Source organism: Anticarsia gemmatalis, chromosome 7 (genome assembly GCF_050436995.1).
Source record: "Anticarsia gemmatalis isolate Benzon Research Colony breed Stoneville strain chromosome 7, ilAntGemm2 primary, whole genome shotgun sequence".
NCBI lineage: Eukaryota > Metazoa > Arthropoda > Insecta > Lepidoptera > Erebidae > Anticarsia > Anticarsia gemmatalis.
In genome coordinates this window covers 6102585-6122441 of record NC_134751.1, presented here as the reverse complement: position 1 = coordinate 6122441, position 19857 = coordinate 6102585, and the positions used below count along the sequence as shown (strand labels likewise).

Here is a 19857-nt window from a genome sequence, read left to right as displayed (position 1 = left end):
ATAAGCGCAGTTTGCTAATCCTTTTTTCTCTAATACGAATAATTTTTAAATATAATTATACAATGCTGCAGGTGTCGACCCTCAGAAATAAACTCCTTCCCACAGTCTACTTATTAGAACAAAACTAATTGCATCCTCGAACTTTTCACATAAATTCACGGTTATTCAAAAGTTTGCTTTTCGATTATAATAAAAGGTGAATCCTGTGTTGCTTACAAAGAATACTAGTAAAAAAAACTAACATGCATACGTAATTAGTAACAGTGCATTAATAAAAAGCTGTGCTGTGTGAGCCCGGTGTGTGCACGCACGCATAAAAAAACGTTCATTAGAAAAAAGCTATTTATGACAGCGACCATTATCGTCCAATAAATCAGCTGGCCGCTCTTCTGTTTTTCGATAATGATTCTATTATTATGGAAAAGCGTTATGTAACTGTAACATTTTTTTCCTAACAGATAGTTAAGTATGGAGGCGGTTTTCGTCTACGTCTACATTTCTCCGTAGCTTTCACGTAGATCCCTTTTGTTATGTAGATTAATGACAAGTGCTACGATCTGGTTATGATGTGCTTTATAAAATCTGAGATTTCTACAAATATGTGCCTATATTGTGACAGTTTTTAAATTAATTAATTTAAAAGATCTAAAAGACAGTTTTTGACAACAATGCCAGCTCGATATTGATTGAGTATTTTTGTTAGACTATCGCTTAATTGAATAAAATTTAATTGTAATGTATTGCATAGAGAAAGCAGACTCCACTGTGTGAAGCGGTCGTAAGTTTTTATGCGTGTCGGCTCGACCGACGGCGCCCACTGTACGGGTTACAAATTGTGGGGTGAAAGGGGTAGTTTTTTTCTAATCGACTTTCCTAACAGTAATAAACGATATTTATCTTTGTTAATTATAGCTTCACTTCGTTTTTGGTAGCTCTGTGCGTGTTTCTGCTGCAAATGTTTGTGTTATTATCGAATTACGTGTGTTTGACGTTAATGTTGAATTTGTTCGTATTATAGCCCCGAGCCGATTCTTAATAATGTTCCAAATGTATAATGTCCTTTTTAACGATAATACGATGTAAAACGATTGCCATACATTGCGTGTCAAATTATACTGAAAGTGTTGTTATTTGTATCACAATTACGTGACAATAAAAGTGTTCTATTACTTAACAACGAACGAGTATTATTGAGACATCACTTTAATGACATTAGGTTTTTGTTGAAAGCCTTTAATTTTAGACTAGTGTTCTATGTGCTAGGTTTTTGTAGGTATTACGTATTTTTTGTTCTAAATAGGTGCTAGAAATAACTATTATTTAAATAAATAATGTAGTTTAAAAACTATTTGCTTTGAAAATATGCTCACGCTTTTAACTAGTGCCGCATCAAGGTTAAAGTTGATTTTCTTTAAAATCGTAAGAGATGATGAGCGGTAGCAGAATTATTTCGCGACAAGAGAATTCTTTGATTGACAAAAGTGTGTCATGACAGTTTAATTATTAGAAAGAAATAATAATATGTAGATACTTACACACATTACTTACGAGTAAAAAGTATGAATCTCACTACATTTTTTTTATAAAACGTTACTCGGCTCCCAAACATTAACCCTCATTACTGCTACCCTGTACTGAATTAATGCTAACATGAACAAAAAATATAATCAAGTCACTGATATAAAAAAACTCATTTAAAAACTCTAAATGTGCGCTTCAAAATTTTAAAATGAAAAACGAGGGCAGTGATCCCGCGGGGCGCATGCGTAATATCAACCCTTTTTTACCCTTTCGCTTCCCTGAGCTTTTTTTGTAAGCGTTTTTGTAAAGGGTTGTGTATGAGGTACCTGCCACGCGACTTGGCGGTAGGGTTGAGTTTTTTCATAATGGACCGACACGCTTTTTATACAGATGCAGTTTTTTCTCTATGGAGCACGCGTAAAGAACAATAAAAAGTGCATTGACCTTCAACAAGAGATCAGCTGACGCTATAATAGTGCACTTGCGATCTCACGCGTTATTGATTTTTACTTTTTTGAAGGTCATATGTTGTTTACACATTGACACTACAGCTGTATTTTGTTACTTGCGTTTCTTATTCCTAGGTGCGACGAGAGTTCATATTTGGTTCCTGGATGTCTATGATAGTTTATTAAGTATTTTCAACTTACATTGTCGATCATTCCAATAATACATATTCCCGTTAACAGATAAAAGTCGTTCTGACGTTGTACCACCCACATACAAACTATTTTCTTTTGCACAACGAATATCTAAGCTTATATATACATACTTAGCTTACTTATATATACTTAGAAATACTTTAAAGCTTGGTATTAAGTATAGCTACAATCTTTTTAAAATATTGGTGGTACTTTCTATTGTAATACACTCTTAAAAAATTCAGAAAGAAGTAATTAAGTATTCGGTGGCGCTGTAAGTGTCGGACCTAAGAAGCCTTTGATGCTGTGAAGTTGTGAGCCTTTTTTGACAGTCGAAAGTCACATTCCGCCGACAACTTGAGCGTCTCACTGCGACCAATGAGATAAAGATACGGGATGAGGAGTTTTAAGAATGGTTTTGAAACTCTACATTTCAAATTCTTGTACCCCATTATAAGTAGATGTTATGATGTGTTGATGTGACGCGATATACTGTAAATACCTACCTTTATTGCTCTACTATACTCTCTCTATTGTCGCTCATATATTTTTGTTAATCTAATGAACAGTTAATATTAGCCGACGGCAGATAATTTTACGTTTACGATTTTTAAATATGTCGCAGTTTGCACAATTCCAAGGGTAGTTTAACAATTTGACGAACCCGTCGTGGTTTTTGGTTTTATTGAGACGTATGTATCGTCTGCCTCGAAACACAAATAATTCTAAATGAGACAAAATACAACGTTTTGACGAAATAACTGGTAACCAGTTACATGCATTTGAACAGTACCCCTTCAATGACGATACAGTGCAAATATCAACCGGATGGTGTCGTCTTACAGCAGCCGTACATTTTTGTGTGATATTTGTAAAAACTAGTAAAAAGTACAGTGCACCGGTACTCTTGTATTAACACACCAACACCATAACCCACATTGATCAAGGTGTTAAGAGTTATCAAGTTGCAAGCCCGTTAGCTGCACATATTCCGTTCATCAAGCCTTTGTTGAACTCTTTTTTTCGTCCGAAAAAATTGCCCCTTTTGCTGTTACCCGACGCTTGTTTTTTGCAAACTGGCTTGTGTCGAGTTGCGTATGAATGAATCTGTTTTAACTTAGGATTAGATTTTACGTTTACATGGTGTTAAGAGTATTTTAAATCCTAGTAATAACTAAGACTCAGTCCGTAAAAATCCTAGTAACAATCAGTGTCTTCATAAAACTAGTATTTTACATAAGTACGTCTTTGTAAACTCCAAGATTTAAATATAAACAGTTTTGTATGTAGCGATATAGTCGATATTTAGAAATGAGCAATAAAATATGGATTGTCTGTACGCAGTTACACTTTTAAAAAGTAATCAATAATATACACATAATCTTATTCCAAAAGTCACCTTCATTTTACATATATTTTGGTAGGTACAAATGTTTTTCTAAAAGTACAACTAAGTAAGTAATTGACAGAGCCAACTCTTAATTTTAAGAATTTATGCATTGCTTATTAAAAAGACGACATCTTTGTAAAAGCTTTGCATTCTAGAACAGCAGCTGATAAATATCGCAATCTGTGTTTGCCTTTATCTACGGAAGAGCATAACGCTTGTTTTTTACATATAATTAGTTATCTAAGGTGATTAACGTTGTTCAAAGGGTCTTTGTTAGAAAACAACCCATCCAGCACAGCACACCGCTTTCGCGATTCTAAAATTAGTGGCAGCTGTCGGGCCCGCCCCCGTTTTACCTACACCTTACTTTTTACCAAGAAAAAGAAAAAACTTTGGAAGCTTTTTCTTCATGAGTCGTGAGTGAGCCGGCCGGGATCTGATTTCGCAAAGATAGAGTTTCATCAGTAGACAAGGCGTTTTTAAGAGTTCTTTTTAATTACATCTAGCTTTGCCCGAAAGAGGGTCACGGCTCGGGTGACGCGTTTATTATTCAAACAAAATCTTTTATTGAGAATTTCAAGAATCACCCAAGAGAAAACTGAAGCTTTTACGCCATTTCCTAAATAAATTATTTTTAATTAAATTCTTATTGAGCGTCCCGATTACTCAGAGTGCGTAGGTATCACTTGATTGAAGAATAGTTAAAAAGTGTAATATGTACATAAGTGAGTGGCAACATAAACTAGGTAGAGTAAACATATCGAACAATCCAAATATACATGTTATCTACTAATGTAATTTGGTGTGAATGTCAAATTACAAAATATCAAAATGGTATAATATATGTATACGTGGCGCAAAATATTCCTACAACTGCTATAGATTTAAAATTGCATTTGAAGTGATTTTGTACTTTCAATCGGAATGTCGTTTTCGGAGGTGTGGTTGTGTGTGTAAATGTCCGATATACATTGTGATGATTGTCGCAACTTGGCATGTTTGGTTGTAACAAGCCGATGGACCCTTTGTTCCTATTATGAAAACATGGAAGAAAGGACATTACAAACGGATTAAATGCAAACAAACCCGACGGCTACTGTGCGGTTACACAAACAACTAATGCTAAGCGGACGAAAACAAACTCTTTTGTTGGGCTTCTTTCGGGACCGGCCTAGTCTGTATACTATTTCAGTGACAATTAGGTATAGTGGCGGAGGCTAAACGGCGCTCCGAGGTGCGGTAGTGATACTCGAAGGATTAAAGGATTATGCTTTCGCTGTAAACAAGTTCGCGCGAATCTGTTCTGTACTCCTTTCTTATTGTATTGTGGTAAGCGGCCTGTGTGATGCCGCAATATTCACGGAACACCGCGCTTATTTGGTCGCAGTTTTTATACGTTTGTATTTGGTTTTTCCCTCTAGTTTGACACTTTTGCTTGAAATGTTGTATAAAGTTACTGCGGTAGAGCCAATGTTGGAATATTAATTACATTCTCTACTATGATATTTTTATAGGTTTTGCTTGTTTAAATAATATAACTTAAAATATTTAATATGACGAGTACAAAAAAGTGACTTGCAATAACTATACATGCGTACCCCGCGAGACACTATAATGTGTCTGTATTTGTATGAATAAGAACGATGCGTGAATCGCGACAAGTTCCATACGGGTTATTAATGACATTGTGCAGATATATCCTATTGTACTGAATTAAATACATCAAAAAGGTAAAAGGGAACTATAATTGCGTTGAATAGGAATTTTGGAAAAGGTAACATTTAGCGTAAAAATCAATAATGAAACGTCGCGGCGACAATGGCCGGCGGTTACCCGAACTCACTATCAAAATAAATGTTGCCGCGTGACGAGGCGCGGGTGGAGGTTTTTTTAACGTTACTTCAAAGTTGAGTGGCGGGACCAAACCGTGTCATCATTGATACTTCAACTACTACTCAAATAAATTATGGATGTAACCTCACTTTACTTGCTTGTAACGTAATAGGTCCAACGTGATTATACTGGGAAAACGCTGCTTGATTACAATCAGGTGTTAGTCATTGTAAATATACTGTACAAATTTTACGCGATATTTAGTTAATTTGTTTTAGAAAATTCTAATATGAATAATTTTACATATTTATGAACGAAAAATTTAAAAAACGTTCATTGAAATAGTCAAAACAGTTATCGTTATATTCTTATAAATTTTTCTGTTCTTTGTAAAATAACATAAAGTTACTAATTTTGTGATTTATCTGTTAATAAGCAATTCTCTCATACGAAATGCGATACCTATATATCATCTTACTGATCTAACTATCATTGTTCTTACTATAGACTTACAGACATAGTTTCTTAAATCATTGTCACTATAACCATTGACTAAGCTCGATTGGACGTGAAATTCTCACACAGTACATAATTAATGAACGACGTACCAACACTTTTATATTTTCAAGTATCTACATTCAAAAAAGGGTAAACAGAGCGCAATAATTTATTGTCATCTATGCAAAAAAACTATTCGAATGTACCGCACACGTGCACTGGCTCACAAGTCACAATGCGTGTCCAATGCATTCACATATATTTGCTTAGCTCCACTCGATTTCTTCTATTCAAACTCGAATATCACATCCATTGTGACATACGAATGAAATATTGTCAAAATCTTAAGATCCTAAGAACCAAAGACTTTCACTAAACTAAACGAGAATGTTAAAATTCAGTGTATTGATAACTATTTGTCGTACGTAAAACGTAGTTAAATACTAAGATTAAATAATTGCAGTTCTAGTTCAACAGACATATGTATATATATAGGTACATATTCTAGATATATCTTGCATAGATGTATTAATATACACATTTCATATGCTTGTTGTAATATTTGCGTTCGATTGCGTTTTCAGTAAAATAAAAGGTATCCCTGTTTCCCTGCAACCGTTAAATTGTGGCGGAATGTTAACAAAAACTCTTTTTTTGGTAACAACGTTATTAGTCTATCCTTCGAGCCTTCCTGATGTCTTCCGGTGTTTACGACGTTTGGCTTGCTCTACGGTAGAATTGAATATTGTATAAAAAATATTTAAACCATCTAAACAAAGTCCTCACACCTTTAAAAACATAAATAAAGAAGTGATACACTAACAGTAGTATTTACTCTTCACGAAAAATTATACAATAATAAAAAAATATTTTCTCTATATCTATATCTCAATCTCTCGATACTCTTACGAAGCTCAAATATCGCGCACATTATTACGGTCTTACGTCGGTTTCCAGAAACTGTGAAACCAGTCAACGTTACTGTTTGAATGTGAATTTTACCTCCAAGAGCCATTTTGCTAAAATAATATTACAAAAGTTATTTTAATTAATAGCATCTTAAAGTGAAGTGAAGAAACAATGCAGCACCTGTCTCTTTGCGGACGTAATCAATAGAGCGGGTTCGTTTCCGCCACCGCATCGCCACCGCACCACCGCACAAAAACAAATGAATACTAACTTATATGAAAAAAATAATAACAAAGCCGAAAGTGTTCCGAACAGCAGATTATGAGCACGTTCAGTTATTAATTTATACGTAGCATCGCGCTTAAAAAACACAACCCTCACTCGGCTAAAGGAAAAAACGTAGGTCGCGCAAAAGGGAAAGGGTGTCTCGTCAGTGGCTCGAGCGCTCGACTCGCGTGCTGCATTCTGTTTTTTAACCGTAGTCTGCGGTTTGTTTTTTCGGGTGATGCGTTCCTGTTTTTTAACAACACAATACCGTTGTTAAGAATTGTTTTTTAAGTGCGTCATATTGACGCGAGGCGCGAGCTCAAGGCGCGATCGCTAGTGTTTTTATGGAGGATCTTATTTTTAAATCTCATCGCTTCTGGTAAATGGGGTATACAAGTTTTCAGTGTTTAGTCACGGATTGGTAAAGGGGAAGATCTGTTGTTTTTTGTCTAAGATATGTACATTGTGTTTATGTGTTAGGAGCGGAAAGGAGGTGGGTAAAGCACGAGCGGAGTCGAGACATATGGTTCGTTAGACAAAGGAGATGTTTTTCACGAGAGGCAGGTGTTGCATGCGGTACCGTGAGCGCTACATGTGAGCACGACAATTTACTGAAACAGTGCGACAAGTGGATATGAACATTGTGTTACGTTAACACCATAATTGATTCGATCTCACTTTGATATTTATTTACGTCTCATCTTTGAGTTGTGTGCTGTTCGGGAAACAGAGTTTAGAGTTGAGAGTAAACAAGCAAATGTATGTAAATGACATGCAACACTTAAATGCTTAGATAGGAAGCAGAACAACAAAGTTGACTATAAAACAACATCAATAATGTTAGGAATTTGTAAGTGCGCTATAAAAAATGAGCTATGAAAATGCCATTAAATATTAAAAGTGGAGAAACAGAGAGCTTAACAAGAAATAAAACATCGTTATAAGAGGCTAGGAGACGACGCAGTCGCCCCCGGCCGCGCCGGGCTAGCTATCGGCGCGCCTCAGTTAATGCCTACTTATACCTTATTATATAGCGGAGTTTGCGTTGAGGAACAAAATTAATTGGTTAAAACTCCTCTCAGTATCCAGGGCGGGCCGCCCCCCCGACTCCCTCTTAATTCCGTCCTGTACCCCGCGCGCCCGCCGCCTCGCCCCGCGCCCCGCCAGCTCCTTTGAACGCAACCTACCTAGAGAAAAAACAGAAAGTATAAAGTTTACTACCCAAGCGTTGCAGCTTAATTAATAAACATTTTATTTTTTACCAAAACATGACATGCTACGATTAAATTGTATTTAATAGCAATAGTGTTGGACCTACCTATCTAAAAGTAACTTAAAGTTAACATTGATAAAATTGGTAAATTGAGTTTTATGATATATTTTTTAAGTATGAAATAATTTGATTCTTTCAACTAAGAAAATATTTTGAAGCTGTTGCGTTTCAAGGTTATATTAACTTGAAGATTTATAGTGTGAAAGCTATTGCTTACAATAAATTAATTTGTCCTTGTCGAATTTATTTACAACTAATGGAAAAAATAAAGACCACTATTTAAATCATACAAACACTTTTTTATCAATCCATCGCATCACAAATCAGTATAACAATAAAACAACACAATATAAAATAAAAATCTAGCAAAGAATAAAAATGTTAATTATCGAGTTGCAACGCTTGTAGCGTACGTCCGTAACGAAGGGCGAAAGCAAAGGGTAGGTCGGGCGGCTATGGCGGCGGGCGCGGGGCGCGCGGGGTTCGTTGCCACTTCTCCAAATAAATTATAATTCGCCCGCTCTCGTCCTCGGCGAGCCAAGTCCCGAACGTTTCGCGACTACTGTTTCAAAGATGCCTATTACTTAGCTATTAATCTTGATTTACTATATAGATAAGTAACGATGTTAGGCTGCGAGGAGCACACGCCGAGCCGCCGACTTTTATTGTTGTTTCAAGTGTGTGACGCGTTAAACTACATCGCTTCTATTTGTTCTATGTTTTTTATTTCAGTGATTTGTAGTTCGCTTTACAAAGAGTACAATTTGAAGAATGCGTACGTTGATAATGAGGTAGAGAGCAAACATAGTAATTGCTTATATGATAGAGGTGTTTTAAGAGTAAATGTGTAAAATACTTTTTAATTGCTTGCCTTGCTTTGTCCGAAACCCTTACTTCGTTGCATGTCGAAGGGTTAAGCAGAGGTTACTTTGCTATCACTCAACATTTTTTGAAAAGTATCTTTTTCGTAGCGTTAGGCTTAGGTGCTATGCAGTCTGTCTTCGAAAATCAAGGTTAAGGTATATTATGCACGTTCCTGTGGAACGATCTGGAAAACAAATTATTGGTCTAATTCTTTATTAATTCAGTTGTGATTATTTTGAAGAAACAACGTATCGTTAATATACCTTTTATTTAATTTTTTTAGGAGGCAAAGTGGTTTATTTTAAACTAACGCATCGCTTTGAGGTTTCAACCAGAAGAGTACTCCCGGGTCCGATTTTGATACCCAGGTTGGGTATGCTTTATGCTGAATGCTACTGGATCTTTTTTACTTATAATTTTCAATCAGTAAATGGCATGACATATGAAAATTAGGGTATAATGTGCTGAAAATTAATGTTCAGACAAATAGAATCTGTCATCTCTCTACCATTTTTGGGGGGAAGCTGATGTGATAAAACAAAGGTAATAAATACAATTAAATGTTTGGATGTATGTACGTTTGTTTGTTTCCATAATATTTAGTTAGCACAATTTTAGCCCAATAATATGTAGTGAAGGATATTCGGCAAGAAATACACGAACTAATCGCGGGGTGCGAGGGTGTGAGGGGGTGGGGGGTGAACGATTAATTTAATAAATACCAACCGGATTCCAGTGCGTTTGTCTCCGCAGCTATGCGGTGCGCTGCCGTGAGCCGAGTCTTCAATAACGCCTCTATCGCCCTACATATCTTATTTATAGCTGACAGAATAAACACTATTAATCATTAATACGCGGAAAATACTGCAGTTTCTCTATAACCACGAAGAAAGAATTACGATTGCTTGGATTGCGAACATTGTGTTATGGTGGTTTCTCTACAATGTTGCAGCGGTTGGGGTTCGATTTCAATAAACAGCGAACATCCTAAATTTATTTGGAATTGTTTTCAGGATAAAAAAGTTTCATATGAATAGCAAAAGAGTTCTAAACCTTCGATTTTGTATAATGGCTCTACATATTTTCTCGATTGGACCTGTAGCTGTACTTTCTTCTTCTATTCAATACGTATTATCGTTAGATATTCAGTAAGGAGTACTAAAAGGCTTGTCAGTTAGCTAGTGCTACATAATTCGTAAACAGATTTCATATTTCTATTGAAATGTATCTATTGAAATGTAGTGTATCTGTTTTAGCAGTTTAGCATTATTATTACTATTATCTACTACTCTACTCATTTAACTAAACCCTTCAAGAAGTACTTTACGCACTCTCAACCATTCTTTATGCCTACTGCTGTAGAGTTTCCGCCAACTTAACAATTATATTATTATATTATTTTATTTATTTATTTATTATTTATTATATTTATAGATTTACTAGCATTGAAAAACGATGATCAGTTCAACAAATACATTTTATTACAGCAAGTTTAGTAGAAAGAGGGGCGATCATGAACCACTTGCAACTCCAATAACAAGTCATATGGTTAATCGAGCAGCGCCCCTAGCGTCAAGCATCAGAACTAATTTATTTCATATTCGACATGATAGTATCAAAAGTTTGTAATAAAATGTTTAGTTCAAGATCTTTCTTAGATGAAGTATTTTTTTTCATAGATTGATCGAGAGCTTGTTTACTGCCAGTCACTTCTTATAATTTACTTTTAAAACTATGATGTAACAGTGTCATAAGATCATCTGATCTTCGACAACAATATTTTTCAGTCTTTGTAAAAGAACTCACAATATTTTTCAGTCTTTGTAAAATATATTGAGAGTTTCCCTACTTAAGTAATTATAAAACAAACTGTAGTTAGCGAACGCCACTTCCATACAAAGCAACTCGTCCCCGCTCGTTGTGGGGACAACGTGGTGTGTGTGTGTGTGTGTGTGCCCCCTACGAGGCTACGACACAGGGTCTAGTGTGCCGTTATATTAGTGCGACAACTCATTACTTACGCCCGATCTTAGATAAATTACACACTTTTCTTACTTAGTAGATACCTCCGAAGCCTATCGCCCACTAACACCAAATTAGTTTTATTGAACTACGCTCTCTGTATTTATTTGTAGATGATACGCTAAGATTTCGTCGTTTTTGCCTGATTTGCTATTTGTTGTGTATGATTACGTCAACTAACTAGTGACTTTATTTGTGTTTAGTGATAAAAAGCACTCTGTTTACGAGAATCTTGCTTTATAATGGCAAGATAGAGTGACAGCTTTTCTTTTTTATTTTGTGTGATTCATATTTCAGGTTTTCACGTCTGCTGGTTGTTATTTTTGTGATTACATCATTGATTTTATTGTGGCTGAAATTAGGGAAAATAAACTTTGGTTTGTAAATAACAAAAAAAGAAATAAATAACAAACATCTCTTTATTTTAATAATTATGTACTGGACATTGATAAAGAAATACATATATAATCATCGTACCATAATTATGTCACATTTATATCTTATTATATTTTGTACAATTACAGTATCATCCAAATTAAGTTTCATGTGTTAAATGAATACCTGTATTACGATAATATGAGGTAGATTGGTTCACGGCAGTTATAATAGACTGTTACATTAATGCTGAATAAATATCTAGCTTGAATTCAAAACATTCCTGTATTTGTGTAATGGCACAGAATGCTAACATGTTGCTAACTAAATGTTATAAACAATATCAAGCAAATAACAGATCTAAACCGTCAATTAAATAGGAACTCAAATTAATTGCAACCATTTATACTCTATGGTTATGACTGTACTTTTTCGTTGTCTCCTCCACAGATAAAATCTCATAAACTAAAAATACAGTCATAAACATAGTAGAATGGCAAATGCTTAATGTTATCACACAATCGATAACTAAAATAACGAATAAAATCAGTCTCAAACTAATGATGAGGTGAGTGTACGCGACACGATGACCAGTAGCGAGCTGCTCGTCATCACAATGTTCACCGTCGTAGTGGACAGTGGTGGTACATCACCTCCGCGGAGATTAAACAATAGTAAATATTTCCAAGAACTTTGGCTGTTTACCCTGGCGCAGTGAAACCGTACTCGAGTGAGGTAGATAATGGCCGACCGCCTAACATTACACTAGCTACCATAATATTACAACATTGCAACATGAAATTACGACTTCTAATCGAAAGTTTATCATTAAATTTGTACACATTTATATTTGTACCAATAATTTCTTTGGAAAAAAATATATCGTTACGCCTACGTCGATTTGTTACTCTAAGACCCTATCGTTCGAAACATGACTAAAGAAAAATAAAATAATAATAATCAACAAACAGTACACCCTAACTGTATAATTACAAATTATATAATTACATACAATCATTATAAATCATGTGCGCTAAAACGTTCAGAACAACTACTATGTCATTAAATTATATTAAAACATGGAAAATAAAAACATTACATCTAGTAGGAAACTAATACCCGTAGAACAAATTGCAATAATGCTCACACACCGCTCTCGTGTCAAACGAGAGCTCACACTGACAACATTGACAACACCATGGCTGACCAGAGTGACCAGTCACCATGGATAACAGGGGCCATGTGCACCGCGAGTCTCACGCAGTATAACACTAAGAATATGTACATGTTCACTTTAAATATTTCTGACTGTCGCCTTACAACTACTAGTAATATTCACCTAAGCGAATCATGGCGCACATGGCCCTATCTTGAATACTATATCTATTGATATAGATATTCCCTAGTGCCATCACAATATAATGGCATAGCGCGTCGAGAGATGTCTCGGTTTCCATTTAAATATTTTTATAAGAATTTAAGACACCGACTTCTCTACAACGAACTTCACGTAACACTACATAAATATGTACACGAAATATTAACAATAACCGCTTTTATTACGGATTAGATGCCGTAAATGTATCGAAACGTCTACAAACTAATGGATAAATAATAAATAATCTTGTAAGAGACAGCATTATATACAGAAGCACGGTGCGCGCGGTCAGCTCGTCCGCCGGCGCCGAGTCCGCTCGGTGGAGACGCTCGCCTCGCTTCTATGTCTACCTAATTACAAAAGCTCCACTGATTCTATACAATCATCCCGTATCATGTATCCGGAATCCGGAACGACTACCGCTAGCCGTTATTGAGTACTCTGGTAAAATTTGTTAACTTTTTATAGAGCTATTCACAGAAAACTTAAGAAATGTATAAAAAGGGTGATTAGGAACCGGTTACCCTGAGTCGCTACGGATCAAGGCGCACACAATAGCTTTGTCAGTCGGAACTCGATATCGAGCTCAATACGTAATAATTACCGCTTGTGAACTAGCCTTTGTCGCCGAAATAATGAGGCAATGTCGCGACCTTCTCCGGCTAGACCATATTCCAGTTTCCGTTCGTTAAGCGCGAGGGAGGACACCGATTGAAAATCAATAAACGTCAAGCATAACAAAAGGTTTTTTAGTTTTAATCACAAAACAATGTCGATACCAATAAATCAAAAAATATCTTTTGTGCAATATGTTCTTTTATCAGTTTAGCAACACTGCAAAACAAAAGAACAAAACGATGTCGTTTTTGCCTCACCTCGCCTTGCGATTATGCAAATAGTACAACAATAAACTTCTAAACTGTAACACGGATGAAAAAAGTGCTTTTTATGGCGAACATTGCGAATGCAAAAACATAAAAAAGAATAGACGACTACCTAACAAGTCTACGGCAGTAGTCTTACCGAGAAATACAAAAAATAACTCCATAAAAAGTGACCGTTGCTTTACCTACTTAATAGAGCAGTGATTATATTTTTACCGGGGTAGGATTTTGCATAGAATCACGGAGTCATCAGCGAGCATCTCAACAAAAAGTGAGTCGGTTGAACATCGGCGTCGGAGGGGCGACGGCAACGCGGGGTCTACGCGGGAGGAACTCGTATACCGGCTCAGCGGCGCGCGACTGTGGCGCGCGGTGACTACGCGGAGTGCACTCGCAGGTCGGTGGGCGAGTCCGGCGTGGCCGGCCTTCGCGGCAGCGACAGGTCTTCGGGCTCGGTCTGCTCGGGCCACTCGTCCCAGCGCCAGTCGGGTGCGCTCGTCGCCGGCGGGCTCGGCGTGTCGGGCTCGCACCCGGTGCTGGCGCACCTATGAAGAGCAGCAGCTTGCCGCCGCCTGAAGCGGGCGCCACATCGGCAAGCGAAAGGCGCATCGCCTTCATGTACTAAAGCGTGAGCTTTAAGCTGGTTCGAATCAGAGAAACGGGCAGGACAGCGCGCACACGCATATGGGCGCTCTCCCGTATGAACACGGAGATGTCGTCGTAGATTTGCCACCTGCACAAAGTGGCGCGGGCAGTGCGGGCAGCTGTAAGGTTTTTCGCCAGTATGGAGGCGAAGATGTGTCTTCAAGTGATGGTCTCGGGTAAAACGCTTATGGCACTCACCACACTCAAAGGGTTTTTCCCCCGTGTGTGTGCGTTCATGATTTTGTAGAACGTGTTTGTATCCGAATGAACGTGAGCAGACTTTGCAGGTAAAGAGTTTGTCACGCGGTGGATCCGCTGCGCCTGGAGATGAACCTGAAGAAGGCGGTGACGGCGGCGCTGTTGTCGATGTCTCATCGAGCTTGGGAGTACGGCGGCGCTTACGAGCGCGCTCTAGTTCAGCGGGAGGCAGGAGTGGTGCTGGCGGCGACGGCGGCCATGCGGCGAGGAGTGCGCCCGAGTACAGCTCAGCTGGAAGACCTGCTACCAGAGCTGCCGCGCGGGTCGCCAGCAATCTCTCCGCTAGCATTGGCAATGATTCTTGACGCATGCTTGACAGCGGCCTTACAGATACACCTGCACAAAAGAAAAATTCAAATTAAAAAAAAATCAACGTAATAAAAGATCTTTACCCTGATTAGTCTCGTGTTTTATGATTTGTCTACTTCTCAAATTAAGATCGTAGTGATAGATGTACTCAATTATTTGTGTTTGTATATTTTAGAAAGGGGACAGGTAAATGATATTATAACGTTTCTATAAATCTATCACTTTGTGACCTACTTATACTCTCTTGTATTTTGTTAGTGAACACTTCCGTCGCGAGTTAGTTTCGGCCTAAACAAACATCACAGTCGAACCTATCGATAGCATACTTATCAGCGAGAGGAGACAAAAACTAAAGCAAAAACTAAACCAGACGCTGTAAAGGAAACATTTGGTCGCAATCACGCCGCTGCAGGTCGCTTCCGCCCCGACCTGTTGCGCAAATTGTACACGCTGACACACTATTCGTTTCTATTCCAACTCCAATGTAAGTAATTACGGTGTATGTTATAACTGTTGTTATAACGTAACAACAAGTATTTACACGAGGGCCGACGTTGTAAAATATCAGAAATGGAAAGCAATCATTCGGTGTGGTGAGTGACGAGTTTGTATAGTGTCGTGGCGAGAGGGCGCGGGCGGCGGTCGGGAGCGACCAGACCACTTACCTATATAATGGAATTAATTATTCCTCGAGCGGCAAACTCCGCCCGCCCGCTCCGCCCAAATTATATTCAAATATTAATTTCGTTGAAGAAAAGCCTTTTTGAGAGCACTTAATTAAAATTAGACAAAATCATAATTGAAAGTTCTCCTCGAGGCGTGAAGAGGCGGCACGAAGAGGGAGCTCCTTACATTATCTACTTAGCCGTGGAATTAATTCCCGGCCGAGCTCTGGACTCAGCTATCGCGCTTAATTGAAAAAGGCAAAATATTTTGTCGTCTGCGAGTGCTGCCAGGAGGCACTTTGCGAATTTTATTAAAATGAACAAGCTCGACGAAGATACAATGAATTTATCTCAAGTTATAAAACATCGGTAATTACTTATTGAAACTACGTATTGATAAGTAGGGAGACAAAGTCTGTAGTATAAGATAATTTTAAAGTTTGTGATTAGGCGGAGGCGTCGCGGGCGGCACGTACCGGCTTATCCCATAACTTTTTAATAACATTCCTCGCTATGTTTCGAGGACGAACAACGAACCGCACTCGTGATGTGATCAGAATTATAATACTAGGCTTAATGTAAAAGTTTAAACAAGTAAATACAGTTGTGTTGCTTCAGCAAAATCTTGTTTTCTAACATTTATACAAATAATTAAGAAAAACGTAATTTTGTTCAGAACTTCATTGTTTGAAAATCAAAAAGATAATAAAAAGTCGGATCTAAATGACCTAATGATTAACTAATTATGATGAAATGAACCAACGTTTTACAATCAATTAGGTAGATAATTTAATACGCATTATTTCACTTATTCATAAATCAATATCGAGTACGTTTTTTGTGAGAGCGGAGTCATAATGTATCATTTTTATTAGTCGGTCGGGCCCGTCGGGTGACAATGTTGGTGATAAATTTTTACAGCGCGCCGCACCCTTCCGCACGGAGCTTTTTATGTGCTAAAGAGTTGTAATTATCCCCTCTTTATACGCCATAAATATTTGTCAATAACCCATATTCAATACTTTTATGGAGTCGCCTGCGGCCGCCACTCCATAACTCATTATTGCGTAAGGGTTCAGCCGATAAGGGACGTGTCAATGACGTCCTTATTGCTCGCACTTGCTACTGTGCCCATAGTTATCGAGCTTTTACTTTACAACAACATTTTATCGCAATAATTACAGAACCTTGTAATTGACTCGTCTTTTAACATTATTTACCTTTGAACAAAAATTTTACCCAGTTATATGAAGGCAAGATATCAAAGTAATGTGGATTTTAAACTTTCCTTTGCGTAAGAAACAAATTGGTTTTGAATTTACTATTAAGTACGTTAAATACAGAATTAGGGAGGCAAGTTTGAGACACACGAAAAATGAGTTTGTCCAGAACGACCTAATTCCAGTGAGCGGCATATAATGGGATTAACCTGGCGCTGCCGGTGGCTTTAAGTACGTACGCACTCGCACAGATTACTGAGTTCGTACGGTTTCGGTGGTTTAGGGTTAAGCGCGGTACACGCGCCGCGCCGGTATAATGGGGCTTCGCTGACATAACTGTGCCGCCAATCAACTGCTATCTAAGTATTATCTAAGCATTTTACTTGTTTTGCCACTACTACCGTGCGTATATGATATTACTCTATATTCTTCTAATCGAGGTTTCATCTAAGTTGTTTTTGTGTTTAATAAGATCTTCGATAATAATTAGGTTATTAATAAAGTGATAAAATAATATTTTTTCCAACGCGAAGAGATAGAATTTAACAGATAAGGTAGAATCGTTATTTTTTAAAGAAACATACCTACATATATTCTAGTTTGGTTTAGCTTATTGAAAATTAAGTGACTGTTTGTATCTTTATCTAAGTAGATATTACTATTAGACGTATTTACAGCCATATGCAAATTAATGTTGAGACACAATGAGATGACCTTAATTAGATCTTTATGCGACACAGACGGAATGGACAAATATATAAAAAACATTTTAATTTACGGACATTGGTCTTGATCCTTGCATACATTTTTAATCAGGATGTTTTCCTGTTTTATATTCGTAATTAAGTCTGTGTTTCAAAAAGAGTAAATTAAAGTGAATTATACATGGATACCAATATTCCAAAGAAATAGTTTTTTTTATAAAATACACAATTTACAATGAATTTACTTATGAATGAAGCGATAATTGCGACAAATATTAGCAAAAGTTGGAGTAATTAACGCAGTTATAAAAAACTGAATATTTAAATAGAAAAAGAAGTTAATATAAGCTACTATAAAAAAATAAGTTTAATCATTGTCACAGAATAATAAGTTGTCATTGTTAGCACATTTTTTGGGATTGTAAAAAAATATTAGTTTATTGTGCTGATACTAGATGGCGTTGGTGGTACGAACGAAACAAAATGTAATAAAGATGTTAAAAAGGTTCTATTAAGACTATAAATATGTTTCATCTACAAATTGCGTAAACAGGTAGCATGCCAAAATTAATGTGATGAATTAATTACAACACTAATTAAGAAAAAAATTGTTTACTAATTCTGTCAGTAATAATATCTTAGTATAATCCTATTTATGGATCATATTAAAGTTTTTTTTTAGGATAGCAAAAGGTTTACTAATTTTGTTTGTTAATTATTTGATAATAACTTATAAAAAAATATACAAATGTATATTTTGTTTTAAGTGTTAGTGTGCAACTTTAAATGAAAGAAACGACTATTCTATCTATTTCGGAACGATAAAGCACGAATTATTGTGATTTTATGAATAATATTGATAACCCAAATATGTGGATATATATGGCATTATCTAATTATAATAGATACTACTCAATCATTTTCTATCACTTCTATATTATTTTTCACAAATGATTTGATAATCATGACAGTATTCTTAGCAAAATGCGAACTTTTAGAATGAGATCTAACACATATGAGTAACTAATTTAATATGATGATATAAAATTACTTACATAGAGTTCACAAAATACTAATTACAACACAGGAAACAATTATTTCACAAACAACAAAATCTCGTAGACGTTTAACTACGCCGCGCGCTACGATCGTAGCGGAGACGTAGCACACCGCTACGTGTTCGCTGCCGCCTACGGTTCACTGAATGTGCAAAGTTCGCTGAATGCAAATAAACATGTGTGCGAGGAGCGCGGCGTGTGGCGTGTGGGCGGCCAATCGCTGCGCTCGCTCCACGCATGTCGCGCGCCGCTCACTTTTGAAACTTTACACATGCACTTCCCGCAAATTCAGCGAACCGTGGAAACAACTGACAACGACACGCACTAAACAAAAATCTCCACAAACCTCTCGAATTCTGCGTCGACTGCAGCGACAGGGCCATCTCACTCCAGAATCACGGCAAGATGCATTTATTAGCACTAGTCGGTATAGTTTATCGGGCGACGCTCGACAACTAACTGCTTATCAATGTCCTTCAATGAGAATGTTCAAGAAATAACTAAGTGATGATATTTATTGGAGAGCGAGAACATGTTCTATCGGCGCGGAGTCGCGAGAGTGAATGATCCGAGCACGCGATGCGAGCGCGCTGCGTGTGACCTACCACAACACTGGCGGTAGCGGCGAGCGGCGAGCTCAGGCCGGCCGCCCCTCCGCGCAGTAAACACACCCCCACGCCCCTCCCTGCACGCGCCCCGCGCCCCGCGCGCCGCCCGCCCGGTGCACTCCACGTGCACGCAATGCATTCACTTTTTATGGCCGCTACTACATTATGTTCCTTCCTGATGTTGTTTTTTAGCCCTCTGACGCGAGCGCCACATAAGCACTTTTTATGTTTTACGAGCGGCTCCCGTATGCCCGTTCAGGCTCGCCGGTGCTTTCTTTTGACTGTTACTAATTTGAGAAGCTACTCAACTTTATCTCAAAGCAGTTTGTTGCGTGCATATAATTATCCATAAGATAGGTTTCATGATGGTTACATCGTGTTTTGTATTATTTTTATCTTCAAAGTGTAACAGTAGTGTCGTAGATGTTTTTTTTAATATACCATATTCTACCAAATGTTATTATTGCATAAGCTGAACGACCAAGGGTTATTTAAGTTTAATTAGCGAGTCTTCTTACAGTTATTATTAAATTGG

The 19857-nt window shown here is 37.3% G+C and overlaps 1 protein-coding gene across 2 annotated transcripts; it reads right to left on the bottom strand.

Annotated features, from left to right (window-relative positions):
- Positions 1–11625: 11625 nt before the first annotated feature.
- Positions 11626–19309, bottom strand: LOC142974386 (uncharacterized). 2 transcript variants are annotated; one of them, XM_076116683.1, is made up of 2 exons: positions 19061–19309; positions 11626–15094 (listed from the first exon to the last, which is right to left on the bottom strand). In XM_076116683.1, the coding sequence occupies exons 1-2, from the start codon at positions 19095–19097 to the stop codon at positions 14232–14234; spliced, it is 900 nt and encodes a 299-aa protein (XP_075972798.1). In that variant the 5' UTR covers positions 19098–19309; the 3' UTR covers positions 11626–14231. The 2 variants fall into 2 exon arrangements, with proteins under 2 accessions (XP_075972798.1, XP_075972799.1); XM_076116684.1 differs by lacking the exon at positions 19061–19309 and adding an exon at positions 18712–18844.
- Positions 19310–19857: the final 548 nt, after the last annotated feature.

Bases quoted from the DNA above. Each gene is read 5' to 3' on its own strand.
- LOC142974386 (XM_076116683.1), bottom strand. From the start codon at position 19,097: ATGGCCCTGTCGCTGCAGTCGACGCAGAATTCGAGAG. The intron at 15,095-19,060 runs GTTTGTGGAGAT...TCTTTTGTGCAG, and splicing joins GTCGACGCAGAATTCGAGAG to GTGTATCTGTAAGGCCGCTG.